The sequence below is a fragment of the Solea senegalensis genome, linkage group LG1 (genome assembly GCF_019176455.1).
Source record: "Solea senegalensis isolate Sse05_10M linkage group LG1, IFAPA_SoseM_1, whole genome shotgun sequence".
Classification (NCBI taxonomy): domain Eukaryota; kingdom Metazoa; phylum Chordata; class Actinopteri; order Pleuronectiformes; family Soleidae; genus Solea; species Solea senegalensis.
The window spans coordinates 14,873,144-14,899,841 of record NC_058021.1 but is presented as its reverse complement, the minus strand read 5'-3'; the positions used below and the strand labels follow the sequence as shown (position 1 = coordinate 14,899,841).

Below are 26,698 nucleotides of genomic sequence, written 5' to 3'. Positions count from 1 at the left end.
TTAGTAATCGATTCATCGATTAATTGTTTCAACTCTAATCATGCTGTTATTGTGAAGTTTGGTGTTTCTTACACTCGGAGAAGTACTCACATTTTTGTAGAATATCAATGCATGAAAGTGAAACTCAAAGCCACAAAAAAACTCAAGACACGTTTTCAGTTCTCAGTGCAGTGTTGAGTCAACAACAGAGTTGAAATGAAAGTCACATGGTGGACTGTATGTGAGCTCTGTTTTCTGACCCGCAGGAACTACCACGTGTTCTACTATCTGCTGGTGGGAGCGTCCAAAGACGAGCGGGAGGACTTTTATCTACTAAAGCCACAAGATTATCTCTACCTCAAGCAGGTACCTTTGCTCCACTGTCTTTACAGCATCAGAAATATAGGACAGGTTATGATCTGCTGTGTGATTTGATGTGATTGAAATAGGTAAATCCAGCGATTGATGTTAAATAGAAAGACATGCTTGATATCGTAAAAACTTGGGTAAATTATAGCTCTCCTCGTGTGCGCTCACATAAAACTGTAAGACCTGGTTTATAAGTGCACCTGTTTTTCTTCACAATCATCTCCGTATATTAACAATTTAAGAACATGTCAAACTCCAGCATGTTGATTTATGTTTTAGTGAACAAGAAATGTCTCTCTATTTGGTTTCAGGTGTATTTTTAGTTTATTGTGACAATGCAACATGGATCACTCACTCCCACTAACATATCGTAAAGCACTTTACTTCAGTTTAAAATCAGGTTTCTTCTACTGCACTTAAACCTTCAGTTTAATTTTTATTCTAATGTTATTTATTCATGCTACTTTTTATTATTTAGTGTAGGCAAAATAAGGATTTAACCACTGCATATGATATTTGTATCTTGTATGTATATATAAAGAATTATTTTAACTTCAGTGCAGTTGATATCAGTGTCATGGAATTAGATTTTTTTTTTTGTAGGTTTTGCATCCCTGATAATAATAAACCTAAGACTAAACTGTATTGTCAGTGAAGTCGGGTTATTTTAGAGAGATGAAAATTATGAAAATGTAAAACTGTGAATGAAACACAAGAGAGGGAGTAAATAATTTGTACACATTTTAAGGAATTTTTTGTTTTTATAATTTATATCGTCATGATGATCTAATTTCTTTCCATGCATATATTAAGAAGTTTGGTCTAGGGCTGATATTTTTCAAAGCAATTAAATACCGGACCAAAACATTACATCTTCATCAGGCATGTTGTTTTTTTTTTTATTCTAATTTAAACGACTCAGTATTATACAAAGAATTGCAAACTTCAGAGATTTGTTAGTTGACAAAAGTAAATGAAATTTGCCACAGAATGTTACTCGTCTTTTAAAACTGCTCTTTGACTCCGTTCCTCTGATTTTTGAATTAATCTACCAGTTATATGTCTTTAGCCCCTTTTCCACCTATGGTCCAAGCTCGTCTCACCTTGTCTCGCCTCAACTCACCATGGCACAGCACAGTTTAGGTTGGTTTTCAACTACAAAATCGTACCTACTCAACATGGGTACTATATACTCAAATACAGCGATAGGGTTTGTGATGTCGCTCGCCATCAGTAGTGCTGTCGCTAAATACACCCGGACTCCTCTGTTAAATATTGAGATTTTAGACATTTCCCTGGTAATTGTTGGAGATTATCCCACGTTCCGTGTCATGCTGTGCCAAGGAGAGTCAAGATGAGCCGGTGGAAACGCACCTTTGTCTTACTTAATGTTTACACTCATCTCTCTCTCTATACATCTCTGTTTCTTTTGCAGCAGGGCTTCCATATAGACGATGTGGAGAAATTCGGGCAGGCGTACAAAAGGCTCCAGCAAGCTATGGAAATGGTCGGCTTCCTGGCCTCCACAAAAAAACAGTATGTGTGGGTTTGATAAGAAACGCTGCAGGTGAAATCCTGCTGGCCGGAGTCAGACTGAACTGTGTATACAGGGACCAAAATGAAATCAGTTTTCAAGAGTGAGAGAGTGAGAGTGAGAGAGTGAGCAGAGTCAGGAGGGATTCCCTGAATGAAGGACGACAGAAACCTAGTGACGCTCGCATGTAATTCAGTGTTAAGTAAGTCATTATTAAGTAAGTAATTTGTCAAGGAGGCAGAATTTAAAGCTATAGTGTGTAACTTAATAAATATCACTTGAGTTCAAAATGTTGTCAAATGACTTCACACAATGCTGATGAAGTCTGTCAGCTCCACACAACTCTGTGTTCCTCAGTATAGCAGTGTTTACATCTCCTGTCACACGGTGACATTCCAGCGCCGCACACAGGAAGTGATTTGTTTGATGTCAAAATGGACTGAGGCAACGGAACAGCAACATTGTGCAAGTAAACTGCAAATTCACAACATAAGGAAGCGCCCGCATAAAGTTTCAGAAGTGAATCTGACTGCTCAAAGTTAAACTGCTACTGTAGTCATGTCTGATAGTGTTGCTCGTTTTCTGATGAAGGACACAGTGTACAAATGTTACGTCATTTCATTCACAAAGAGCAAATCGAGAATTATAAAAACAAAACCGATCGACAAAAAAAGAACAAACCTGGGCCTGCCTCTTCTTTTAAAAAAAACATAATCATGCTTTACTTGCAGTGCAGCTTCCGTCATCATTGGTCTCTCCATGCCCCCCAGTTTAGTTTGGGATCCACTGAGTTCATGGATAATTCTTCTTTTCGTGATAATACTTATCTAAGGCATGTGGGGGATTTTCTGACGGGACCATCAGGTGGTTTTAACGGTGCTTCCCCAGAGACCCTCAAACTATAACAGGTATAGGTAATGGATGAATTTAGGTGGGATTTGTCATGAAGGACAGAGCTATAAATGCCAGACAGTTAAAATAGACCCAATATCTAATACTATTACAGCATAGCTGGTCCTCTAAGACTGTGTGGAAAGCCAAGAATACCAGAAGTATTTACTGTAAATGCCCCACCAACAACATTTCACTCTACTTATCAGTTAGATGGTGTGTCATGTTATTGTACTGATCTAAAAACTGCAAGAAATGTATTGTGCAATTTAACTGAACACTGTTGGGAAGAGTTTCTGCTTCCTTCGTTAGTTTCAATAACAGGTCGGAGCTTGTCAAGTCAAACAGGAGAAGAATGCAGGGAGCATTGTTGGCAAGTGCAAAACAGCCTTCAGGACACAGTGTTGCACATATAACTGCACCAGCAGCACCTGTAGTGCAGTCTCTGAGATTCCATTCAAATTGGTTTTCCACATAGTAAAGTGTAAAAAAAAATGACCAATCATTTGTATCATTAATCCCTCTGTCAATTCTTTGTTCTCCCTTAACTGATTAGTTGTTTCTATGGAAGAGTATTAGGGCCACATGTAAAAAAGAAGTTTACTTTAATCTCAGAATTCATGCTGCGGTAAAATGAAAATTGTGCAAAATATCTGTCAGGGTTTCTCAAAGATGACAACTACGTCCTCGACTGTCTTCATGTTTATGGTGCGTTCCATTTGTAGTCGGAATTTTGGAATTTGTTTATTGAGTACTGTAACTTCTACAGTACTCAGTGTGCTAATTCTCAGTTGCTCAAGGTTGACACTGGTACGTTTACACCAGCACAGCAATGTTTAGAGTCCCAGACTCCATTCAGCTGTGTTTTATGACTGGCAGCAAACAGCGAGGCTGTATACGCAGGAGAAGAGATATAAATAAGATACTGAAAGATATCGTACGACGTTTGTGTGTATGTGTATGTGTGCACACGCGAGCGTGTGTGTTATCAGTCAGAAGTAATGTCGGAAAGACCCTGGTAAACTGGAGCTTGATGTTCAAGGCTTTAACTGTAAATCCAAATGTGAATAATACGACATATTTGTCTCAGTGTTTTCTCTCTGTGCCCAATCTTCTTACCACCTGAAGAATGCAGTCAATTTGACACCTCAAAGAATCAGTTAGGACTCAATGACAACTCATTCTAGTTGAAAAGAATGTTTTGACGGCACCTGGCACTGCACACACTGGTCTGTTCTTACAACAAAGAATGTCATTTACTGCCATGGTTGCCATGGTATCCCACATACAGGTGAAAGGAAGGTGAGGGTCTCCATGTCAAATCTGCATTGCACACACTGGAGATTCCTTGAATTAATCGAGAGCTGACACACTTAAAAATTGTGCTTGTATTGCAGCTCAAATCACATTTGCAATGATGTTTTCACCAAGATTGTTCAGCTATAGAATCCGTGATGACAAAAATAGGAATTCTAAATCATTCAGTTCAAAACTTTCTTTAAGATATCATTGCTTTGAATCGAATCATGACAAAATTCACACCTCTACCGTCTACATCACCTGCATTACGATGCTACAACTTCAGCAGACTTCGTTTGGCTGTGTGTAATACCACTTCTATTTGTGTGTGTGTGTGTTTGTTCCATGTAGCATATTCTCCCTCCTCTCCGCCATCCTCCACCTGGGCAATGTGACGATCACAGCATCAGACGACACTCAGATCCTGGAGGCTGGACCTCCTGAAGTCCTGTCTACACTGACTGACCTGCTCAAGGTTTGTTCATAAAACACAATTGGATCTGCTAGACCTCATATTGAATGATTTATGAATGTGTCTATTGCAGTATTTCAGAACTTTTAAAGTTATTTTTAGGTGAAAAAAGAGCTGCTGGTGAAGACTTTGACCAAGAAGAGAGTGGTGACCGCTAATGCCACCATAGACTCACCATACACACTCGAAAAGGTTAAGTTTCAAGCACTCTTATTGGGATCTTATTGTGCATTTAATAGGAGGCAGATTTCAGTTTTGATTTGATTTGTTTGTTTGTTTGTTTCTCTGTGTGTAGGCCTCCAAAATGCGGGACTCTATGGCCATGTCATTATACAGCACTCTGTTTGACTGGATCACCCTTCATATCAACCATGCACTGTTCAATAGACGAGACATGGAGGATTCAGTCTCTGTAAGTCACTAATGATCCTTAAAAAAATGCAATACTCATCACAAAATATATACATATATATGTATGTATATGTATATATGTGTATATATATGTATATTGAATGAAAATTGAAACTTGAATATATTGAATGAAAATCTGAATATATGGAAAGAGTTAAAATAGGGAATGAAACTTGAATATATTAAATGACATCATATTCAGTGACATCATCAAGGCACTGGAACAATCTTGTGTTTTGTTGTTATTCAATACGGATGTTGCTTCAGGAACAGTAACTATGAGTGAGTCAGCACATAATCTTTTAGCTGTTATACTAGTAAGTAATGAAGAGATCATTAACACTCGTGCAAGTGCATGCTTGTATGCGAGTAAGAGTGCATAGAAACTCCCACCAGGAGTATAAACGGGGAGAGAAACAACTCCGACACATGAATTGTTCCGTCTACTGTGTTTATTTGCAGTGTTTGTCCATCGGTGTGTTGGACATGTTTGGATTTGAGAACCTCCGGACAAACAGCTTTGAGCAGCTGTGCATCAACTACTCCAACGAGAAACTGCAGTGTTACATCAACCAGCACATCTTCAGGGTTCAGCAAGTAGGTGTCATTCGTGTTTTCAGCCAAACGTCCCTTTCATTGTTCAATACTTTTGCACAGTACAAACACAGCTGAAACCCAATCCAGTTGACAATAATCAGTTGACACCTTAAAACCCACAGACTCATTGTTTCATGAACTGTTTCTCTCTGGCTGTATTGCAGTATTTGCTGTTTGACTGTCACTTATGGCACCTTGGCACGGTTAAGTTGCATTTCCGTTAGCGATAGCACCTTGTACCAGGTACTATTTTTAGCACCTGCGGAGGCGATACTATGCATGACATCATCAGTCTGCCGGCCACTGATTGGTCACAGGAAGAGACATCTGACACAAAAATCAAAGCCGAACAATGCCGAACTGTAGATTAGTTAAAAAGACTTAATACATCCTAAAAATTTGGGTTTATCGCCAACAATTACCAGGGAAATGTTTAAAATCTCAATATTTAACAGAGGAGTCTGGTGTATTTGGTGTCTGGTGACAGCACTGCTGATCGCAAGTGCCGATCGCATCACAAACTCTGCCGCTGTGTTTCAGTCCAATGACTGTGTCAGACGGAGTCTGTGCACCGGTCATGGAGGAAGTACTGTACAAATATTTTTAATGAACTGATTCTAACGATTCAGTAACACTGAAAACAACTGCTTTACAAGTCACTAGTCACTGGTTTGTGTGTGTCGAGTGTCTCGAGGTGAGGCGAGCTGGGACCACAGTTGGAAAAAGGGCCACATACTTCACCCACAGAAATAATATAAATTCTGTTTCCAGGAAGATTATGTGTCAGAGGGCATTGCTTGGCAAAACATTGACTACAATGACAACAGTGGCTGCATTCAACTGATCAGTGAGAAGTCGACGGGACTCTTTGACCTGCTGGACGGTGAGAGCAAGTACGTGAACCCTCACCTTTTAACTTTTCTGCCTTAAACACACGTGATTGTTATGTTACATGAGTCCAAAAACAGTTGTAGTTCCCCCGAGTCATCATAAAACACTTAAACAAGAAGAAATGTGCTAATTGTTATTATATTATTATTCATCTTTTTTAAAAACAACCTCCACTATCACTCCTGATGATGTGGAAGATAGTGGATTGGCCAATGGAGAATGCTTTACTTTACTGACTTTATTTAGTCTATTTAAAATGTATATTCTTGCCATTTTCTATTAGCTCATTCAGTATCTTTATACCTACTTTATATAATACTAATTTTATTACCCTTATTTTTTATTTTTTTAATGGAAAAAGAATGAATAAAAATAAACCACTGCTTTTTATAGCAGGATTTACTGTTAACTCACAGTTGATATAAAATATATTGTATTGATATTGAGGGTCAAAATGATATGGACGTCTCTTGACCTTTATGAATAATAAGGGAATCTTTTTTTTCCCTTCCATGTCACTTTTGGGCGTTCTCTGTAAACCTATAGATCATCTTCTTAATATGTATATAAAAAGCTTTGACATGTAAGAGTACTGTAATATCGTGTGTTATCAGTTAAAGTCAATAGTCGTAAATATTATTTGTGCCGTTTTCTCTGCCTCTCCAGTGCAGCCATTTGTTTTTCTGTGTCTTGAATCCTCTCATTTTCTCTTTTGAAATATCAACTGCTGAAACAGATATTTTGTCCTCTCTGTGAATCTTTAGCCTCCCTCAGGCCACAGATGAAACCCTGCTGGACAGGTTCAAGCAGCAGCATTTGGACAACCCGCTCTTTGTACCCTCGCCAAACACAGAGCCAACATTTGCCATCCAACACTTTGCTGGGAGTGTTGAATATCACATCAAGGTTGAGTATCAGTCCCAACGCTGCCAACATGCAGCATTCTCCACCTTTTTAAATTACAATTTCTCCACCTGCGTTTGGAATTCAGCAAACCTACTTTCCATCGCTCCACTGTTAAAAACAAGTGTTGACCTTCTGCGGCCTTGTTAGATAAAGCAGTGTGGGAAAAACCTGAGGAATCTATGTGCACTAAGTGAATGATTAGTGCTGATTCCTCCACGTCCCCCAAACACATGTGAAGAATGTGGAGCACCACAGATTCTCTGTTGTGCTAAAACAAGGAGTAACAGAATACAGAATGTCATGATTGTTGTTATTTTTCAGGACTTTAGAGACAAGAACACGGAGCACATGCGTCCCGAGGTTGTGTCCTTACTGCGGAGCAGTGAGCGTTCATTCCTGCATCACCTGGTCACGTCCAGTCCACAGGCTCTCTTCAGATGGGGCGTCCTCCGAGCCACTATTCGTATCCTGGCAGTGTTCAAACACTTGGGACGTCAGCGGGCTCAATTGTGTAGGTAGCTTTAGTTGCTTGGTTGACAACGCATGTGGATTTTCTGTGGGGTTTGTTTGTGCCGGATGAGCTGATTGCAGTTGGGATGCACCGATGCCACTAGATATTTAAACATTTACAGTCCTCTCCAAAAGTAGTGGCAGACTGAGGCCAGTTTACATTATTTTTGCTGTAAAACATTTGGGTTTGACATGAAAAGATATTATTATTAGAAGATGGCCTCATTTGCAATAGATTTTGCAATGCATTTTAAGGTGAGCAAAAGTATGTAGGAGTTAGAGGAACAGATGAACTTGAGTTAGATTTAACATTTAATATTCAGTGGCAAATACTTTGTGCTGGTTCCGTAGATGTTCACATCAAGTGACTCAACGTGATCCACGTTGAAGGAGCTACTTTTCTTCTCCTCCTCCTCTTGTCTGCTCTACTTTGCGACACAATTTTTTACTATTATTATAATAAATAATGACCAACCTGCTCATACATAAAGTGGTATCAGGTGCAGCAGTGTACCCAATACTGGTATTGGTATTGGTGCATCCCTAGATATTAAAAATAGTATTTAAAAATTCAACACTAGTCACTCGACTACTATGTCATTGTGTGTTCCCTCCCCCACCTCAGGCTTCTGAGCACTATTTAATAACTGCATACACGTGACTGACTTGTTGTATTGTAACCACAGTGGCCGACAGACGAGGCTCCTGCAAGTCCCTCAAAGACTTCAAAAGGTGCAGTGGCACGATGAACCGATTATCCAGGTAAGAGCTCTGTAGGAGCCAGAGTTAAGTTAGTTTTAGTTCAGGGTTGGACCAGGTGGTTGATGCAAGATTTGACACTTGTTACAATGTCATTTATTAACAGTTGAAGTAGTTAACTGTTGGCCTTAAGCCTTTGATTCAATTAAATATTCTATATAAGGAAAGGAATGTGGCTTTGTGGCCTTCCTGATGTTATTTTGTTCTTTAGATAAAAGCTACCATGGACACTTTGATATCTTTGACGGCTATGATAGATAAAAGGAATTGGATGATATGTACTGAAAAATATCTAGCAGTTGGATGGATGTGTCCGTTTGAGAAGCTGTACTAGGTTTTGGTGTAACAAGGTTTTTTGACCATCAGGGTTGCGTTGTCTTACTGTTGGAATCTATAGATCGTCATTCACAAACTGAACATCAAGGGAATATTTCTATGTGTTGTTGATCCTTGAGAAGCTTGGATACATGTGGATATAAATGTAACTTGGATGTACGGCAAGTGGAAATAAATGTGCAAACCTTCACACAACTTTCTCTTGCCCTTGTGATTGATGAATTACAACAGTACCTACGAGTCAAGCCAAATGAAACAAACTGAAACCTTAAAGCTAATGACTATTCAGTGGCTTTGGAATTAAGTGTACTTTTGCCACTACAAGCTGCTACACTGTCGCATTCAGATTCGATTTCATGTTGTTTGGGTATCATTTTGATACAACCAGGCAATGTCAGGCTTTAGTATTGACAATTGATTAGTAACTGTCTAACTACAACAAGAAAAATACCATTGTCATGTTTTATACACTGTATGGTGTATGTATTGATTGGCTCGGTTGCATTAAATCAAGACGGATGGAGGCAAAAGCAACATTGCATTAGTAAAATGAGAGGACTGCAGGTTGACAGGTTTGACAGAAAATGCAAATGAAAATTGATTTCTACTGCACAGATAACCCAGTCATTACAGTATACAGTGTTACTTAAAGCTAACATCAAATGTAAGCTTCAATGTGAGTTCTCATCTGTGTGATTGTTTCTTTGGACTCATGGTTGTTTAATATGCACTTAGGAACCCATATTGCATGTGATGTTAATATCTGCATGTGTGCAGTGATATTATTTGCCCGTGAGCATGTTTTACCACTCTCACGACGTTTGTCATAAATCTGACGCTGTAGACTGAGGCAAATTATAACATTGACATGAATAAAAATCACCAAAATGTATGCACTGCAACTTAAACTAAGGACGATAAATATGTGACTGTGACTGTGTCATGAATGAACACCTGCACAAACACATTATACGTGATGACCTGGTGTTTGCCGCTAAAGTAAACCGTCCTCTGCTCTGACTGTTACAGCAACAGCCTCACTCTGGACTTCTCCTTTGATCGCTCCGATGAACATCCTCTCGATGTGTTTGAAGACATATTCGCCAGTTATGAAATGAGAAAGCAAGTTGGGGCCATTGTGCATTAAAGTTCAGACTGTGTTTACAGTCACCGTGTGTTTCCTGTTTATATCTCTTATATTCTGTATCTGTGTTTTTCCCACAGGAAAAGTAGAAGCGGTCGGCAGAAGCAGCTCATTCCGAAGGTAAAGTGTTGATAACGTTGTTATAACATGACGTGACAAACCTATACTTTCGCTACATTCATAATGATGTCACTCCTCACACAGTCCCCGTGTCACAGTTCAATACACACCTGCAATCCTTCCTTGCAAAAAGCTGTGTCACTGCACTGTCTTCTATATTTTCTTGGAACATTTTGGGTGCACAAAGTACGAAGGGCCCTATTGAAACTGTAAGAATTGTGCTTATTCTATTTCTATGTATTTTTTGTACGTTATTTTTGTCTAATTTAGTACTGTGTATTCTATATCTTTTTCACTCGTCTATCTCTGAACCTGAACCTGCTGTAACAATGTGGATTTCCCCAGTATGGGATCAATAAAGTCTAATCTAATCTAATCTCTAATAAAAGGTACAGTGCTGATGAAGCAAAGTGCTTTCTGTGGCTGCCTTTTCTTAATGCAGGTCTTAATGCCCAATTCTGATCTGTTGAAACCTCAACATGAGTCTGCTCGTTTGAGCCCTCGTCCTCGTCCATTGCACTGGTGGAGAGAGTCATATGATCATGAATAGAGTCCATGATCATGAATAGAGTCCACGTGTGTTTAAGTTGTCTGCCACTGTCGAGTTTTTAAGGACAAGTCGCAATAATTTGGAATATCTCTTCTGCCCGGCAATCAAATCTGATTTATTTCCACATCTGAGTAAGGCTGTAGTGTAAATGCAACCTATGATGTTAGATGCTTTTATAGACTTTGACTTTGTCTTTTTAAACAGAACCTAATGGATATGCGCTCACTCCAACATATTGTTGGCCTTACTGCACATGATCGAACCAGCAAGTCCATCTTCCACCCTCACTGGAGAACACCCCTGCCCACTGTTGGCGCCCAGTTTCAGGTTTGTCTTATTCTCTGTATGACTTTGCACATTATTCTCCTTCCTCTTCTGTTAGAACAAAAATGTCCTCATTTCCTCCTTAAAACATCCATGAACCTTTTCTGTGGTCTTCCTCTTTTCCTCCCATCTTCAGCATCCTTTATCCAATATAATCACTATCATCACCTCCTCTGCACTACACCAAACCATCTCAACATTGAGTCTCTTACTTTATTTATTCATTTTGGTGATTTTTGTTCACGTCAATGTTGGGTCATCAACTTGTATGTTGTTCACACATCGGCTCTGACACCTGCCTGCTGGCTAAGAAATTTAGATTGGGTGACCGTGTCATCCTAAAATCCAAAGGGATGCTGACATTTATCAGCTAATTATTCATTAGCAAAAGCCTACCCATGGAAATAAATAAATAAATCAGTAGCATATATAGCAATATACATCTTGTGATAATGTAGTTTTAAATTTGCTTTTTCTAAATGCATAAGATTCAACTTCACTCTCTCACACAGGCCTCGACCAGGAAGCTGATGGAGACAATCGAAAGAGCCGAGCCTTTCTTTATTTTCTGTGTTCGCTCCAATGCTGAAAAGGTAGCATAATGTCATCAATGAATCTGCAAATTAGGTCTTATTGTATTTTGAAAAGGCTAACGCTCTTCGTAACTCACTGTTTACAGAGGGAGCTGCACTTTGATGAGGAACTTGTGCGACAGCAGATCAGACACATAGACTTGCTGCCGGTGGTTCACATCCAAAGATCTGGCTACAGCGCTAAATACACGTTCACGGTGACGTTTCATTGATGTCAACTAGACATTTATGTATGGTAATGGAGACTATTTGCATTTCTAACTCTGTGTTTTCTCTGAATAATAACAGGGATTTGTGGACAAGTTCAGGATGTTATTCCCAAAAGGCGCAACTGCAACTTCTGAGCACATAACTCAACTGTTTGAGAGGATGAAGCTGGATAAGTCCTCCTACCAAATAGGAAAAACTAAGGTCATTAAGTGTTTCATTACAGCCATAAATTAATCGGCAAGTTCCTGTTTATAACAGTGGTCAAAGGTTAGAATGTGTCTAACCATTTGTCATGTAATTGATTTAAGATTTCCGTTTTAAAAAGTGACATGATATGCAGGAATTCAATGGAAATGAAAATGTGTCTTCAGGCAAATGAAAAGATATTTTCCAGATTTCATGTCTAAAATAGGCCTTATTCTTGTGAGAATAAGGCCTTAAATCTGATCATTAAAAATAGAAAAAAGTCACAGAAAATGAATGACATATGCCCCAAAGAATGTAAACCCACAGCACCCACATGGTTTATTTTCTGCTTTGACCTCGCCACATGCTCTGTGTGTCTCGTTTTCATCCGCTTAGGTGTTCCTCAAGGAAAAGGAGAGGCAGCTGCTCCAGGACTCTCTGAACAAAGAAGTGATACGACGCATCATCATACTGCAGCGCTGGTTCCGCGCTTGTCTGATGAGAGTGCACTTTCTGCAAAAGAAGGATGCCACAGTCCTCATACAGGTACAGGGTTATTGTCATTTAAAAAGTACTGTTAAAGAATTATTATAGTCTTTATTTGCATACTCACCAATTAGTGATAGTGAATTTGACCTTGACATTTACTACTCGACACAAACTGGGTGCAGGAGCAGTGGCAGTGGCACGGGGAGCCATCATGTACAAGAATCTGATAGAAAAGGTAGATAAAGGAACGTCATGAAAACTGATTTTGACCACAGGGTTTCCATTGTTTCAGAGAAACTGGCGTGAATTTTATGAGAAGCAAAATCGAGCAGCATCAGTGATCCAGACGGCTTGGAAGACTTCCCTGAAGAGGCCGAATCGGCAACCTGAGGATGAGGAGTCGCCGAAAAGCCGCCATGGTAGAGACAGGTATGTACAGTACATGCAGCTGCACCCACACTGCCTCACTCTAGAATTGATTTGAATGTGTTTAAATGATTGAGAGTGGAAGCCAACCTATAACCAGCGGATGGTTATAAGTCTAAATTGGTAATACACCCAACCTGATTGTGTTGCATTTAGAAAAGCAGCATTTTTTGTCTGGCTAAAAGTAATGACGAGCTGCAGGTGGGGCCTTTACATTCCACACTCTGTGCACCCCATTTTGCTTTAGGCATTTTTATCCGACAGCAACTGTCGGGATCTGTGGTATGTGTGCAATAGGAACGGTAGTGTTCAAAGTATGTTGAAGAATTAGTGACATCTAATGGTGAGACTGCAGAATGAAACAAATGCTGGACTCACTCACTCAATTTCCTCCCACTCATCAGAGAACTAAGATGGCCTTCACATACCAGAAATGATGTAAACACAGAGATAAAAAAGGTTCAGGGAGGAAATGGATTGTGTGAATTATGTGGATTAGATGAACTTGAGAATGAGTCACACCTTCTTGTGAAAACCCAGAAATATTCTGGTGCTCTGATGAAGTCAGGATGGAATGGATGTTTAATGTTATGTATACAAGTTGGTGACCTTGGTTTTCTAAAGCCTGGAAAAAATAAAAGCCAGGAATGTTTAGCATTGTTTACTCTCGTCTATGATTTGTGTTCTACATTTTGGCTGGGCATATTCTGTATGCATGGCACATTATTTAAAGGAATCGTCTCAAATCAAATCATACACAACTCTCATCCCTGTCCTGTTTCATCCTTCTTCTTCATTGGTTTGTGTATCTGAGATATGTGGGCTGAACCCTTTGTTCTGGTTTACGTGGTACACATTCTTTTTCAAAAAAGGCAACATTCATCGCAATTTGAGCTGCTGTAGAAATCCAAGTCCAAATCAGCAGAGTTTTCCTCAACCTTTTAGTCAAAATGTATGTCTATATGTTTTTAATCGCATGCATAAAAATGTGCTACTTCAAAATAATATGAGGTGTCACAGATGTGGCTATACATTAGTTGCTCTTTATCGTGTGATTTGAGTGACAATAGTTTGCCATCTTTAAAAAGTGGGTCCCCACATAGAAAGCCTGGGAAACCCTGGAGTAGTGGCGAAAGTACACTTAATACCGAAGCCACTGAATAGTCGTTAGCTGTAAGCAATTTTCAATTGGCTTAACTCGTAGGTACTGTTGTAATTCATCAACCATGAGAGAGAGTTGTGTGAAGGGTTTGCACTTTTATTTCCACTTGCCGTACATCCAAGTTATATTTCTATCCACATGTATCCAAGCTTCTCGAGGATCAACAACACAACAGTAAGACAACGCAATCCACGTTCCTTTCCTTATATTCAATATTCAATTAAATCAAAAGCTTAAGGCCAACAGTTAACTACTTCAGCTCTTAATAAATGACATTGTAGCAAGTGTCAAATCTGGCATCAACCTAACCTAACCCTGAACTAAAACTAACTTAACTCTGGCTCCTACACCTGGACTGAAGTATGTGCATTATATGGAAGGCAGATTCTAAGACTATGAAAACTAAAATATATTTATTTTAAAGTGATTATAAACATATTATAGGTAGTACATTTGATTTCTCCTAAATGTTTCACACTGGAGGTTTACATTTGCTTCTCATATGATTGTGACAAATGATTAGAATATGTTTACACGTTTAAACGTCTTCCTGATCCTCTTTGGTGATTAGATATTTTTGATTTGTTTGGATACAATGAATAGTTCTGAATGCATGTCAATCTAATGTATCGCTTGTTATGTAACAGGTTGTCAAAGAAGGAGTTAAAGAGGCAGCATAAAGTGGACATGAGCCCCAACAGGACCCAGCAGGTGGACTCCGTCAGTGGCCAGAGGGACCACAGCAGGGAGAAACGAGATGGCAGAGGATCCCCACCTCCTCTCAACAGACCGCTCTCCTTCCCTCTGGACCCTAACGTTGGCAGTGAAGATCGTTCTCCCAGCCCCTCGAAGAGCAGTTCTCTGCAGCGCTACAATGACATGGCTGGCATCAAGGAGAAGGCGGAGAAGTGGAAGGAAAGGTACAGTGAGGGCGACCCGACAGACGACTCAAGTCCAGAAGTTTACAGACGAAGAGACAATAGGAAAGAAGCATTTCAGTAAGTGAAAAATTCAACAAGCTCCATTGATGTAGTCATAAACTTCCCTTTGGTTTCAATAATCTGAACATGGTTCTGTCATGGTTTAAAACTGTAGTGTGTCATTTTCAAATATAGACAAAAGTCTGATGAGCCATTTTGTGCAAAGTTACATATATATAATATATTATATTGGAATAAATATATTTATACATACAATCACTCATTGCAGTAATTCCCAACTCTTTTTTTTATTTCCATCTGAAAAACAGATCCAGAGTGAAGTCCATGTCTGCTGATGAACTGTCCCGTGTCAGCTCATCAGGCTCTGATAGCTCACCTTCAGCCAACGAGGTACCGTTTTCTTGTGATATTACATGATTTATAACATTAACTATAACTTAACAGTATCAATGTGTGTTTCGTTAGACTAATTCTCTTTTTGCCACAACAATAAATCTTGTGTTTAGCTATACAAGGTGCTCTAAGTCATGCAAACTGTAAGTTAATGTTAAGTTCACAAACTCATGGAGGATCCTAACACATCCTGACCCAGTCAAGGCCTCCCAGTCTGTGCCTCATTAACTTTCCTGGCCCAATTAGGTCAATGTGCGCTTCCGCAAGCAGCCCAGACGCAAGCGGCGCTTAGCCTATGCCCGCAGCGGTTTGATGATTAACTTTGGGGGCTCCAAGGAGAGTGAGTACTGGAGCTTCCCACTGCCCCCCATGAGCCCCCATATGTCCAGCCTGAAGAGCTCAGCCAGTAGTGTGGATGTCCGGGGCCTCAAATCCCAGGTCAAGGTACTGACCAAAGGGACATGTTGTCTGACAATGCTGCTTGTCTGCATGCAAGCCTTGCATGTGGATATCCCAGATGGATTGAAGCTTTTTTTTTTGCTGCATTTCTTCTCTGCACATCAGGACAAAAAAACAAAGCTCATTTAGTCTCTTTGCCACCAATGAGCTGCGGATTAGTCTAGAATATGGCGCTTTGATGTCGGGGTGTCCTCTGTCGCTTGCCTCATTTAAGATTATTTTGATAATGTGTTTTGTCCTAATGTTTGTGTAAAACACTGTGCTCCACTGTGCAGCCACGAACAGCACACTTGTCCCTCCACGTTGACATAATACCGCTCTTCCTCCCTCACCTGCACTCTCGCATTTTATAGGGCAATAAGGTGGAGCTCTCGAAGTAAACTTACTGGTGGGGTGGTAATAATCGCGTGAAATGCGCATGCTGCCGTCATAATGCGCAGGGAATTCAACATCATGTGTTTTATCGGCTGTAATTACACTAAAGGGGACCACGAAAAAAGGACTGAGTATTCTTTTTCCACACTTTGGCGACTGGTAGGGCCTCCAGAGTCCCAAATATAGGTATTAAAATGATTAAAAAGTTGATTTTGCATAATATGTCCCCTTTAAGACAATTTAAACATTACATGACATTGTTGTTATGATTATATTAAACAAGGAAAGTGTGAATTTTCTTGTATGACGTGTTACTAACCCGTTTTGTGGCAATCATAACAAAGATATTAAAATACACACATTCTTTTACCATACTAATGCAAACAAAAATAAATAGTCTGTACTGAGGTGGCAGCAGGAGATGGTGTTTGGTTTTAAAAAAAAAATGTAAATGGTGAAAGACCACTATTAATATGTTATTATGTTTATGGGGTGCCTGGTTTGGTGGTGGTGGCGCTGATGGGTGTGGTCAGATGCTGCTGGTGGTCATGGATGGGAAAGAGGGTTTGTTTTCTGATAAAGGATGTTTGTTTTTCTTGTAAATATTGGTCCCATTTTAGCATAAATCATGTCAATGTTTCCGTTGCAGTTGCCGGCGGAGCCTGATGGGTCGAGGTTCAGCCTTCCAGCCAGACGCACAGATGACAACTCGGGACAACACGGGTCCAACCAATCACAGCTCACGACTCCCGAAAGGTAGACTGCTTTATTTGATTAAATATCAAGACTTTCGGAAACCGAATTTTCTGTCATAACCGTTGTTCAATGACACACAAATTGTCTTTTCTACAGGATTTGGTTCCTCAGTAGATTCCTGAGGAAACGTGCACAGAAATGCGTCCCAGGCAGCGACTCTTCGTCAGAACAAGCAGGTAATTGACTGATTGGTAATTGTAGAAATATACGTGTCGAAATATACTTTTAAATATGCAGTGGAAGGTAAGACTGTGAGGGGACAATATGTTAATGATTAAAGGACAGTGATGTGTGTGTAAAATGATAGCGATTTGTTTATATCACTTCCCCAAAATATAACCCTGGAATACACATGCCATCAACAACCCTCTGTAAAACTACAAGAGTTTATACTTTGAGATTGTAAAGGTCAAACTCAATTACAGGGGGGCCCGATAATTAATTTTACATTACATTACATGTCATTTAGCAGACGCTTTTATCCAAAGCGACTTACAATGGAATTGAGTACAATCAGCGTGGGGTGGAATCGAACTTGCGACTATTGCGACCATGATGTTTATCGCACATAGGGTACCGGTCTTAACCACTGAGCCACTCCACCCCAAGTCGAGAGCCACACAAGGTCAAATAACACTACACAAAACCAATCAGGGAACACATTTTAAATTAAAGATGTGTCATTTTTTTATTACATTACTAATAAGTGTTGAGTTTGACACATGCTATAAATAACAACAAATCTATTAGTTTGGTTGAAAATATCACATACTACGTCGCCAATACATAATAGTACTTTTCTTCTAATGATTCCATCTCTCCACAGTCACCTTGCCCAGGTACACGACACATCCATACCACGTGTCAAACCAAAGCAGTGGGCGGGCCACTCGAAACCCCACCATTCGAATCAGCCGGGCCACGCGGGCGATCGAGTGGAACACTTCTCTGGACCGAGAGATCACCGACCCCAAGGAGCTGCGGAACCTGGACGAGTTCCTCGGCAACCAGGTGAGGAGCAGAGCAGAGTTCTAACTTGTGTCTTAACGATTATATCGTCACTGCTTGTGTTACTGATTTTCTGATAATTAGATAATAGTATTTTTTTAAAGCACAGACACACAGCAAGACATCATACTTGCCATATAGGCAACAGAATGGAAACAACCATATATGGACACCTCAGTGGTCATTAAGGTGCTGACCATGAACAACAGCCTTTTTGAATCTTGACAGCGTCAGGACGCGGACAGATGCGCCACTCTCAGGAAAATACCCAAAATAAAACATGTTAAAACAACACATTTCAACCACTTACATAATATCACTGCATAAATCTGTTTTGCTATTACATAAGGCCATGGTTCTTAAACTGCTGTACGTGTACCACCAGTGGTACGCAAGCTTCCTCTGGTGGTACTTGGAGGAAAATCAGGAATACTGTTCTACTGTATTTACCAGGGTATGTGATCGATGGGAGTCGAGCTGAGGAATTTTGGCCGGAGTGCATTTTCCTTGCATTAATAGATGGATATTATATCCTAGATTTTCATCATGTGAGATTTTATTTTCTGTAGAAAAAATAATTGCGAGAGGAGCACTTGATTTTTGCTTTATTTTAATTGCAGTTACTGATTTTAGAACACGTTTAAACCTCGCTGTACAAGATGGACATTTTAAATCACTGCTCTTAAATGGCCATGTCTAACTGATGAAGATGCATTCATTGGTTTCAGTTTATATTTAAATGCATTAATTTTCAGTTTGCCACTTTATTTAAAACAGGATCTTGTACAGTGTGCAAAAATATAATGACAAAAGGTCTTTTATGTTTGAAGCTCCAACAGACTGGAATAATGTACCAGCTGATGTACAAATCTATTGCATTACTGGGTTTGTTTAAATCTACTCTGTCCTCTTTTTTTCCATTGTAATTGTCATTGATTTTGTTTCAATTTACCTAATGATATACTGATATACTGTATTTGTACTTAGTGGTATTACACTTAACTGTATTTGGTGGTCCACTTACACTTTATCTGGTCATGACCACTCTGGCCTAACTGTGGTTGTAAGGTTTCCTGTGATATTATTACTTGCTGTATGTTGTTTTTGTCTGTTGTCATTCTGATTTTTATTTTGAGTTTGGTTTTGTTGTGTAACAGAAATTAGATGATACATATCAAGGGGTTTATCCTAATGAATAAATTGGTTATATTATATCTTTCTTTCTTTTATTTGTCCCGAAATTCTCTTATATTAATTATTTGCTCACCTTTGACCTCAGGTGAATGACCTGCGGTCAAGAATGAAAGAACTGTCGCCCACAGAGAGCATTTTCCTCACAGCCACCATGCAGTTCAGAGAGACCATCAAAGGCATGTACTCTGTCGAGGTAAGTCAGGTTCCTTCTCCATACTAGAGAGTAATTCAAAGCAAACGGGTTAACTGTACCTTTCATGCTCGATGTGTGACCCAACAGAAGCCCCGGATCGCCTACAAGGATCTGATGAAAGGCTACCACAACAAAGTGACCACACTGGCAGGATTCAAAGAGAAGGCAGAGGTCTCACTGGTGGTCAACCTGTTCCAGTCTGTGCTGGACGGCTTCATCAGAGGAGAAATAAAACGAGTGGAGTCTGACCCAACAAAGGTACATTACAGCATTCAGACAGAAACACAGTAATCCCTCTCTTAACTCCTGACTCACTCTCGTATAACTTCTGGCTTCTTTCAGGCTACTAAAGTTACAAAAAAGAGGAGGAAAAAGGACAAATGTGTACGTTTAATGTATTAATCTCCACTGTTATGTCTCCTGGTCACGAATCTTGGTGAATATCCTCAGTGTATTGTGCGTTTACTTTGTGTCTGCAGCTTGATAATCCTCTGGATCACTTGTTCAGCACATACCAGGTGAACATCATGCAGTCATGTGACTTGTGTGGCTCCTACATCTGGGGGATGGAGAAGGCCTACATGTGCAGCGGTGTGTTGAACAAACACAATATTTTTAACTTAAAAATATAATGTACATAAATGAATCACTATTTGTCTTTTATATTTTCATTTAGCTTGCAAGTTGATATGTCACAAGAAATGCCTGAAAAAGATCATCACAGATTGCTCTACACGCTGTGCCAGGCAGGCAAGTACAGACATTTTGATGTCCCCTAACAATAACTTCTCAAGACTTCCCGTCTGTTAAGCTGTGACATTAACCCATTTTGTATTTTCCTGTGATCAGGATGAGAGTGTACCTGGCTCCCTTCACTTTGGGGTGCAGGTGTGTGTCCTCACCAGTAAAGCCAACCCTGTGCCCAAGGTAGTGGAGATGCTGCTAATGCATGTGGAGCTGAACGGCCTCTACACTGAGGGCATTTACCGCAAGTCGGGCTCAACCTGCCGCGCGAGGGAACTTCACCAGATTCTGGAGACCAGTAAGACATTTCAGATCTTGTCTTTCAACAGATCCTATGATAAATTCTTCTCTCATTGAAGTGCGGTGTGAGCGATTGAGAGGCTCATCTCAATTTTCACTGTTCCCCGTTCTCCCTCTGTTCTTCTCTCCCTCAGCTCTCTGCCCACTTCTTGGAATGTGTTTAAACCCAGAGCTTTAGGCTGAGTTAGCCTCGAAAGAGTGGGTTTAATTACCCTTCATAGATTTGAAAGTGATGTGAATTTTCTTTTTCTTTCTGTCTCATGAAATCAGATCCTGAGTCAGCGTGTTTAGAGAATTACCCCATCCACACCATCACAGGTCTGGTGAAAAGATGGCTCAGAGAGCTGCCTGATCCCCTCTTGACCTACTCCCTCTATAGTGACTTTTTGCATGCTGCAGGTGAGTAAATGTAAACATTAGCTTTTAATTTTTTTCTGATGTAAATCCTCATGGGTTGGGTTAACATTTACTCAAGGATGTTCCGTTTTTTATAGATTATTAGAAGAGAAAATAATACGTAGAGGATAGAAAAGCAGTTGGAGAGCGTAGACCTCCCCATGGCTTAAACATATACCAACACCTGATATATTTACATATTTTTGGAATTGGAACTTTCTAAATCTGCTTATAGTTTTTACCATCTTACATATGCATGACAAAATTAATCCTGATCTACTGATGGTAGAGTGTCTGATCCTGCATACTCATACCACATTTCGATGACTTTTTATTTTTTTTTTAAGTTTTTTCTTACACCCATTATTAGAGATTTGTATTTCTTGAAACGTTCTATGACATCATCAGTGGGTCGATTCTTACCAAATTTATGTGGGAATATACTTTACCTTCCCATGACAAAACAAATGTTAATTGATCTGTCAAAAGCAGTAGACAGGAAGTTGCTAACAGTAGGACAATCTTAGGCTGATGAAAACACAATCTCCTTGGTCGGGGTAATAAAAGTCTGAACAGAGTTGTGATTATTTGACATAAAAACAAGACAGCAGACTTCCAGGAAACTGCTTTTCCCTTTTTATATACAGCAAAGCAAAGGATAGTAAGCAGAGTCCAGGGTACTGTTCTCATGTCTTGTCCAAACTATTGTTACATCTAAAACAGAAATAAAGTCTTCAATTAGTCTTCAGTATTATTGTGGATACAGTGATATAATAATATACAATGTTTACAATAATAATGTTATACAAAACAGGAAAAATCAACAAATCCTTATATTTAATAGGTCTCTAATATGCCTCATTTCCAGTTAGCTGTATATAGATCTTTTCATACATATGTTTATTTGTGTCTCATATGGATATTTTCACAACTCTGACAAGTTGTTAAAATGTCTTAAATGCATTTTTTTTTCTCCACCTTCAGAGCTGCCAGAGAAACCAGAGAGAATCAGGGCTATATACCAAAAGGTTGACGAACTTCCTCCTTCTAATTACAACACACTGGAGCGGCTTATTTTTCACCTTGTTAGGTAGGGTGTGTTGGGCGTGTGATTGTTTTTTATAGGTGTGAGTGAGAATTCACACAAGATCTTGACCTTTCTGTTTTCCAGGGTTGCAAAGGAAGAAGAGCATAATAAAATGTCATCAAGCTCCCTTGCTATTGTGTTTGCCCCCTGCATCTTGCGCTCCCCTGATGCTGACGACCCCTTCCTTGGAATGAGGGATGTAGGCAAGGCTACACGGTAAGTCATCATACTGCACACAACTGGAATTCCCCTCCAGGGGCTATAGTTGCTTATTTTTCATGCCCAGTGTGAACGCCTACCTTTTTAAAAAGCTAGATGCATCATTGACTCTGTTGTCTGCAGGTGTGTGGAGACTCTGATATCCGAGCAGTTCAGACGCTACACGGAGAAGATGCAGAATATCCAGGAGCTGGAATATGCAGAGGCCCTGGCTGTGAATCAACTCAGACTCAAGAGGCAAAATACTGTGAGAGAACAATACAATATTAGATTTCTCACTTTATTTATAGTTTTTATCAGTTGATAGTACATCTAACCTTCTTGTTGGAGGATTTGAACCCTTCAATTTAAAAAGTATGGCACATCTAGCAAACAAAGAGGAAAATGCCATGGCCCTCTGCAGGTATGCTGGAGGACTAGAGCCACCTGAACATGGTGTAACACCAAAGAATGTAATCGAAGCAGAGGGCTGAATATTGCAGTTGTATAACTTGGAAATTGTGTCAAAAAAGGAATCCCAGAAAGGGTAGTGATACTTGTGCAGAAGTCACAAAATAGCCCATTTTTATTTAATTTGTGTTCATAAAAACGAGACAACCCCACTTGTTACAAATGTAATTTCTAAATTTCATGCATTCAATCAGATTTCTTAATAAATGGATTACTTTATTCTCAGCTATGTTTATATAGTTGGTGAAAATGGAAAAAAGACACTCCTGCACATTCCTGTAGCCTCTGTCAATACGTTTTAATAAAGTAATGGAAAAAAGCAGCCTAAATGCTGTGTGTTCTAAGGGTTAAGGGTCAATTGTGTAACTTTTCGGAGGGGTTATTGCCAGAAATTGAATATTCTACCCATCATTATGTTTGTATTTAATTTATATTGCAGTTTGTATGTTGTATGTGTATAATCACTTTTTTTTGCTTTAGAACAGGGGTTGCCATCCCGCTAATCGTCGATCTTTGGATACTTTCCCTGTAGATCCCGAAAATAATAAGAAATTAACTTTACTTGGTAGGCGGGTCGTGGGCTGTTCTCAATGGCCACTTGGCGTGACGACAATAGAGGACATTCAGTAGCTCTTTTTTTCTTGCCCAGTTTGTATGAGGAAACATGGGTCGTAAAGGAGTGAACCAATCAGCTGACTGTCATGGTTGGAGCCGGCCTGGCTACCATTTTACTCTGGTACCCCAAGGAAAGGGTGCCAAAAATGGAACAGTTTGTGCCAGTTATTTTGGTGCTATTCCTAATGGAAACCCAAAAAAAACATAGCGTGCTGTACTAAACCGAACCGTTTAACTCGGTGGAAACATGGCTATAGTTCACTAACACTCGTGTCTCTGTTGTTGCACTCTGCAGTCTCGCCATTAGATGTCACTAATTCTTAAACATTTGACCTCAAAATATTTTTTCATTCAATTCAGAGGTTTTCCCAATTATATCTTAATAGTCTGCTTATGTCACATAATTCTAACTGCAGTTTAAATGAAAAATAAAAACACATCTTGTTTTAATCTAAGTGAATCCATGGTGTAGGATTGTGTCTTGATCTTTAATCTGCCTCCAACCACTGTTCTGATCTGTGTGCAGGTTGTTGAAAAGCCCTCAGAGCTGACTGTTCCAGAGGAATTAAGTACTAACGACATGGAGAAGACGCTCATCGAAAGGATCAAATCCATCAAGCAGGAAAAGTGAGATCTGTTTTTCTTATTTTAGTCGAATTAAAAGCAGTTTAACTTGTATGTGTTTTGAGTGATATCATGGTTTGTTGTTATTACATTACATTACATTACATGTTGTACATGTTGTTGTTATTGCCAGGATGGACTTGGCCTACAGGTTACCTGACCTGGAGCAGGAGCACTCTGACAACGATAACCTGGACTCATCATCATCATCAATGAGCACAGAGAGCCTAGAGGACCGTCTGAGGAGTCTGGATTCGGAAGGTCAGTAGGGAGGTAAGGTATTTTCACCTTCCTCTTGGTTTAAGAAAACAAGTCACATAACTTAGCCATTGTTTTGTTTTATGTCCAAACACTTTCATACATAGTACATGGGACTATATTTCATCATGATAATGGCTTCTGTCTCTGTGTGTAGACAGACGCTGTAGACCAGTCCCTGACAGAAACACTTATGGGAAAACTGTTTCATGTGTTGTCTGCCAGCAGTGTTTATACCTGCTCATAACGGATATTTTAAAAACGTTAGGTATAATAAATGTTCATGTTACCCGGTTCATTGAGGACAAGTGACAGTGTGTTCCCATGAGATACAGAACTGGGCAGAAAGAAAGGAGAGAAAAACAATAAAACACACACAGACCTGAAATAAAACATTAGTTGCTCCAAATAAATGGTGAAGGAAACACAGAACGCATTGATATTGATGATCGGGAGAAAGTTTAGGAGCGAGGAATGCTGCACGCTGCACAAGCTACAGTATAAAGTAATTTTCTCAAGAGTCAAAACATTTCACAATGTGAATGAATATTTCTGTAATATATCTGACCAAATATCTTGACTAATCTGCCGTTGCTACCAACAGGAAAGGTGACGATGCTAACTCAGAGCCAGAAACCCGACTGCCCACCGAAACCTCCTGACCTGGCACAGAGAGTCAGAAGCCTGATGGCTCAGTCAATGGACAAACAATTGGAGTTCACATCGGGACAAAAGAGAGATGTCACTCAATCCATGTGCTTCCTACCCAGCCAAGACCACCCCTCTGCAACCAGCAAGCCTCGGGTCACCAGCAGCACTTTCAATGGGAGCTTTGACGACCTGGACATCCCATACATAGATGAAGATGAGGAGCCAAGTTGAACGCCAACACCAGGAGTTCTTATTATATATTTGAATATGTGTGTGTGTGTATGTGTTCATAGAAGACTTGTTACGGCAAAAAGAACTGCACTTTGCCGTACAGATTTTCCATTTGTCAGTGCTGCTATGGAAACAAAGTGCTGTATGAATTGATGTTTATTTAAGGGATACGTTGTATAGGGTCACTTCCTTCAGGGGTATGATTTGTTGCAGATTTGATCAAGAACTATCAGCAATAACTGTTCTTACTATGACCCTGTTCAGACCTTGGGTTTACCTTCTCCATCCTGAGGAGGAAGTATGACTGCCAGATGGAAACAGTCGTACTTTGTCCACATGTGATCAGATTATTGAGGTCTGATGTGAATACCTGGTCTGAACTTGGTCTAAATGTGTCTGTGTATCACTATGTGATTTTAAACATAATTCAGGATTGCACAGTACACATTTCAGAGAAGGTTTTTCTATTGGATAGTTTGTGTTAAACTGAGTGTGTTGTCTTAATTAACGAGTTGTGCAACATAATGAGGAGCAATTCAGGATTCAAGTACCTCCCATACCAATGGTTCATACCCTGAGCTTGTTGACGATGGCATAAAAAAAGTTTTATCTTTGTACATAGAGAGACTCTTCCTTGTACAGACACTGGGACATTTTTTCAAACTAATTGAAACTGCTCATTTGTTTTGTCTGACTATTCTTTATACTGACTGCTATGAGTGATCACTGTACCGACCTACAAAAGAAACAATAATAATGCTGCCCTTCTTGACTGAATTTCTTTTCCCCATGTTGTTTTTCTTGGTTTGACAAGGCTTTGCAGTCTCACCAAGTACATTTTTTCATCGTGCATGTACATTTTGTTAAGGGGTTGCAAACATACATTGTGGTGGATGGCCTCTGATTTTGTCAGCAACTGAACTCAAGTGTCTCATGGAATTCTAGAACTTTAGAAAAGTAAGTTTTTTGTATGTATGTATATTCTGATATATTGATATACAACATACTGTAAACATTGAATACATTAAATAGAAAGTGAAAGGAGACTATATATATTTATTCATTAAGAACAACAAAATAATTTGTTGTAGTGATGAGGTTTGTCCTGCACAGTGTCTTCAGAGACAACTAGGAAAGAGAACAGCAAGGATAAGTAGACCTATGACCAAAAATGAAAAGTAGATCACAAATCTTGGAAAACTTACCAAAAGTAAATAAATAATAAATAAACCAATAATTCAAAACTAACAATACAATTGGGGTGCAGTTGCATATCATTAATTCAGTCCAGTTGTCATTTATTCAAGTCCTTAAATACATGTGATTTTGAAGGTATTATTAAGAAAATGGAGGTGGAGATTTTACTATACTATTTTTATGTCTAAAACATTTGACTAAACATAAATTCACATTACAACAAAGACGTTCATATGTTTGTTTTTCATCATAATGCCATCTAAGGCATTTCCTCTCTGTTACCCGCGGTGTGACGTTTGCCAATGACAAGTCGAGGATGGTAGCGTCAACCGTTTTTTTTTAACCAATCAAAACTCGAGTGACATTTGTACGTTTATAAGACAACCAATCTCTGGATTACTTTGCATGTTAGGGGCGGGTCTCCTCTCTGGTTGCGGAAGTCAGGTTGA

The 26,698-nt window shown here is 39.5% G+C and overlaps 1 protein-coding gene across 1 annotated transcript in view; it reads left to right on the top strand.

The window, feature by feature from the left end:
- myo9b (myosin IXb) overlaps nucleotides 1-25,829 on the top strand; it is a 29,724-nt gene extending 3,895 nt beyond the window's left edge. The window contains exons 4-40 of the mRNA XM_044046614.1: nucleotides 246-345; nucleotides 1,784-1,884; nucleotides 4,424-4,547; nucleotides 4,647-4,736; nucleotides 4,840-4,956; nucleotides 5,418-5,552; nucleotides 6,324-6,445; nucleotides 7,208-7,349; nucleotides 7,671-7,860; nucleotides 8,546-8,621; nucleotides 9,984-10,076; nucleotides 10,179-10,218; nucleotides 10,973-11,095; nucleotides 11,605-11,685; nucleotides 11,772-11,882; nucleotides 11,974-12,096; nucleotides 12,478-12,627; nucleotides 12,863-12,999; nucleotides 14,806-15,156; nucleotides 15,408-15,489; nucleotides 15,739-15,936; nucleotides 16,976-17,082; nucleotides 17,179-17,258; nucleotides 17,909-18,093; nucleotides 19,370-19,477; nucleotides 19,565-19,735; nucleotides 19,820-19,861; nucleotides 19,957-20,068; nucleotides 20,154-20,227; nucleotides 20,327-20,519; nucleotides 20,792-20,920; nucleotides 21,902-22,007; nucleotides 22,089-22,220; nucleotides 22,347-22,470; nucleotides 23,815-23,915; nucleotides 24,046-24,173; nucleotides 24,775-25,829. Of these exons, the coding sequence (XP_043902549.1) occupies nucleotides 246-345; nucleotides 1,784-1,884; nucleotides 4,424-4,547; nucleotides 4,647-4,736; nucleotides 4,840-4,956; nucleotides 5,418-5,552; nucleotides 6,324-6,445; nucleotides 7,208-7,349; nucleotides 7,671-7,860; nucleotides 8,546-8,621; nucleotides 9,984-10,076; nucleotides 10,179-10,218; nucleotides 10,973-11,095; nucleotides 11,605-11,685; nucleotides 11,772-11,882; nucleotides 11,974-12,096; nucleotides 12,478-12,627; nucleotides 12,863-12,999; nucleotides 14,806-15,156; nucleotides 15,408-15,489; nucleotides 15,739-15,936; nucleotides 16,976-17,082; nucleotides 17,179-17,258; nucleotides 17,909-18,093; nucleotides 19,370-19,477; nucleotides 19,565-19,735; nucleotides 19,820-19,861; nucleotides 19,957-20,068; nucleotides 20,154-20,227; nucleotides 20,327-20,519; nucleotides 20,792-20,920; nucleotides 21,902-22,007; nucleotides 22,089-22,220; nucleotides 22,347-22,470; nucleotides 23,815-23,915; nucleotides 24,046-24,173; nucleotides 24,775-25,052 (4,756 nt within the window). The 3' untranslated portion in view covers nucleotides 25,053-25,829. The remainder of the gene's footprint in view (nucleotides 1-245; nucleotides 346-1,783; nucleotides 1,885-4,423; nucleotides 4,548-4,646; nucleotides 4,737-4,839; nucleotides 4,957-5,417; nucleotides 5,553-6,323; nucleotides 6,446-7,207; nucleotides 7,350-7,670; nucleotides 7,861-8,545; nucleotides 8,622-9,983; nucleotides 10,077-10,178; nucleotides 10,219-10,972; nucleotides 11,096-11,604; nucleotides 11,686-11,771; nucleotides 11,883-11,973; nucleotides 12,097-12,477; nucleotides 12,628-12,862; nucleotides 13,000-14,805; nucleotides 15,157-15,407; nucleotides 15,490-15,738; nucleotides 15,937-16,975; nucleotides 17,083-17,178; nucleotides 17,259-17,908; nucleotides 18,094-19,369; nucleotides 19,478-19,564; nucleotides 19,736-19,819; nucleotides 19,862-19,956; nucleotides 20,069-20,153; nucleotides 20,228-20,326; nucleotides 20,520-20,791; nucleotides 20,921-21,901; nucleotides 22,008-22,088; nucleotides 22,221-22,346; nucleotides 22,471-23,814; nucleotides 23,916-24,045; nucleotides 24,174-24,774) is intronic.
- The last annotated feature ends 869 nt before the right edge of the window (nucleotides 25,830-26,698 follow it).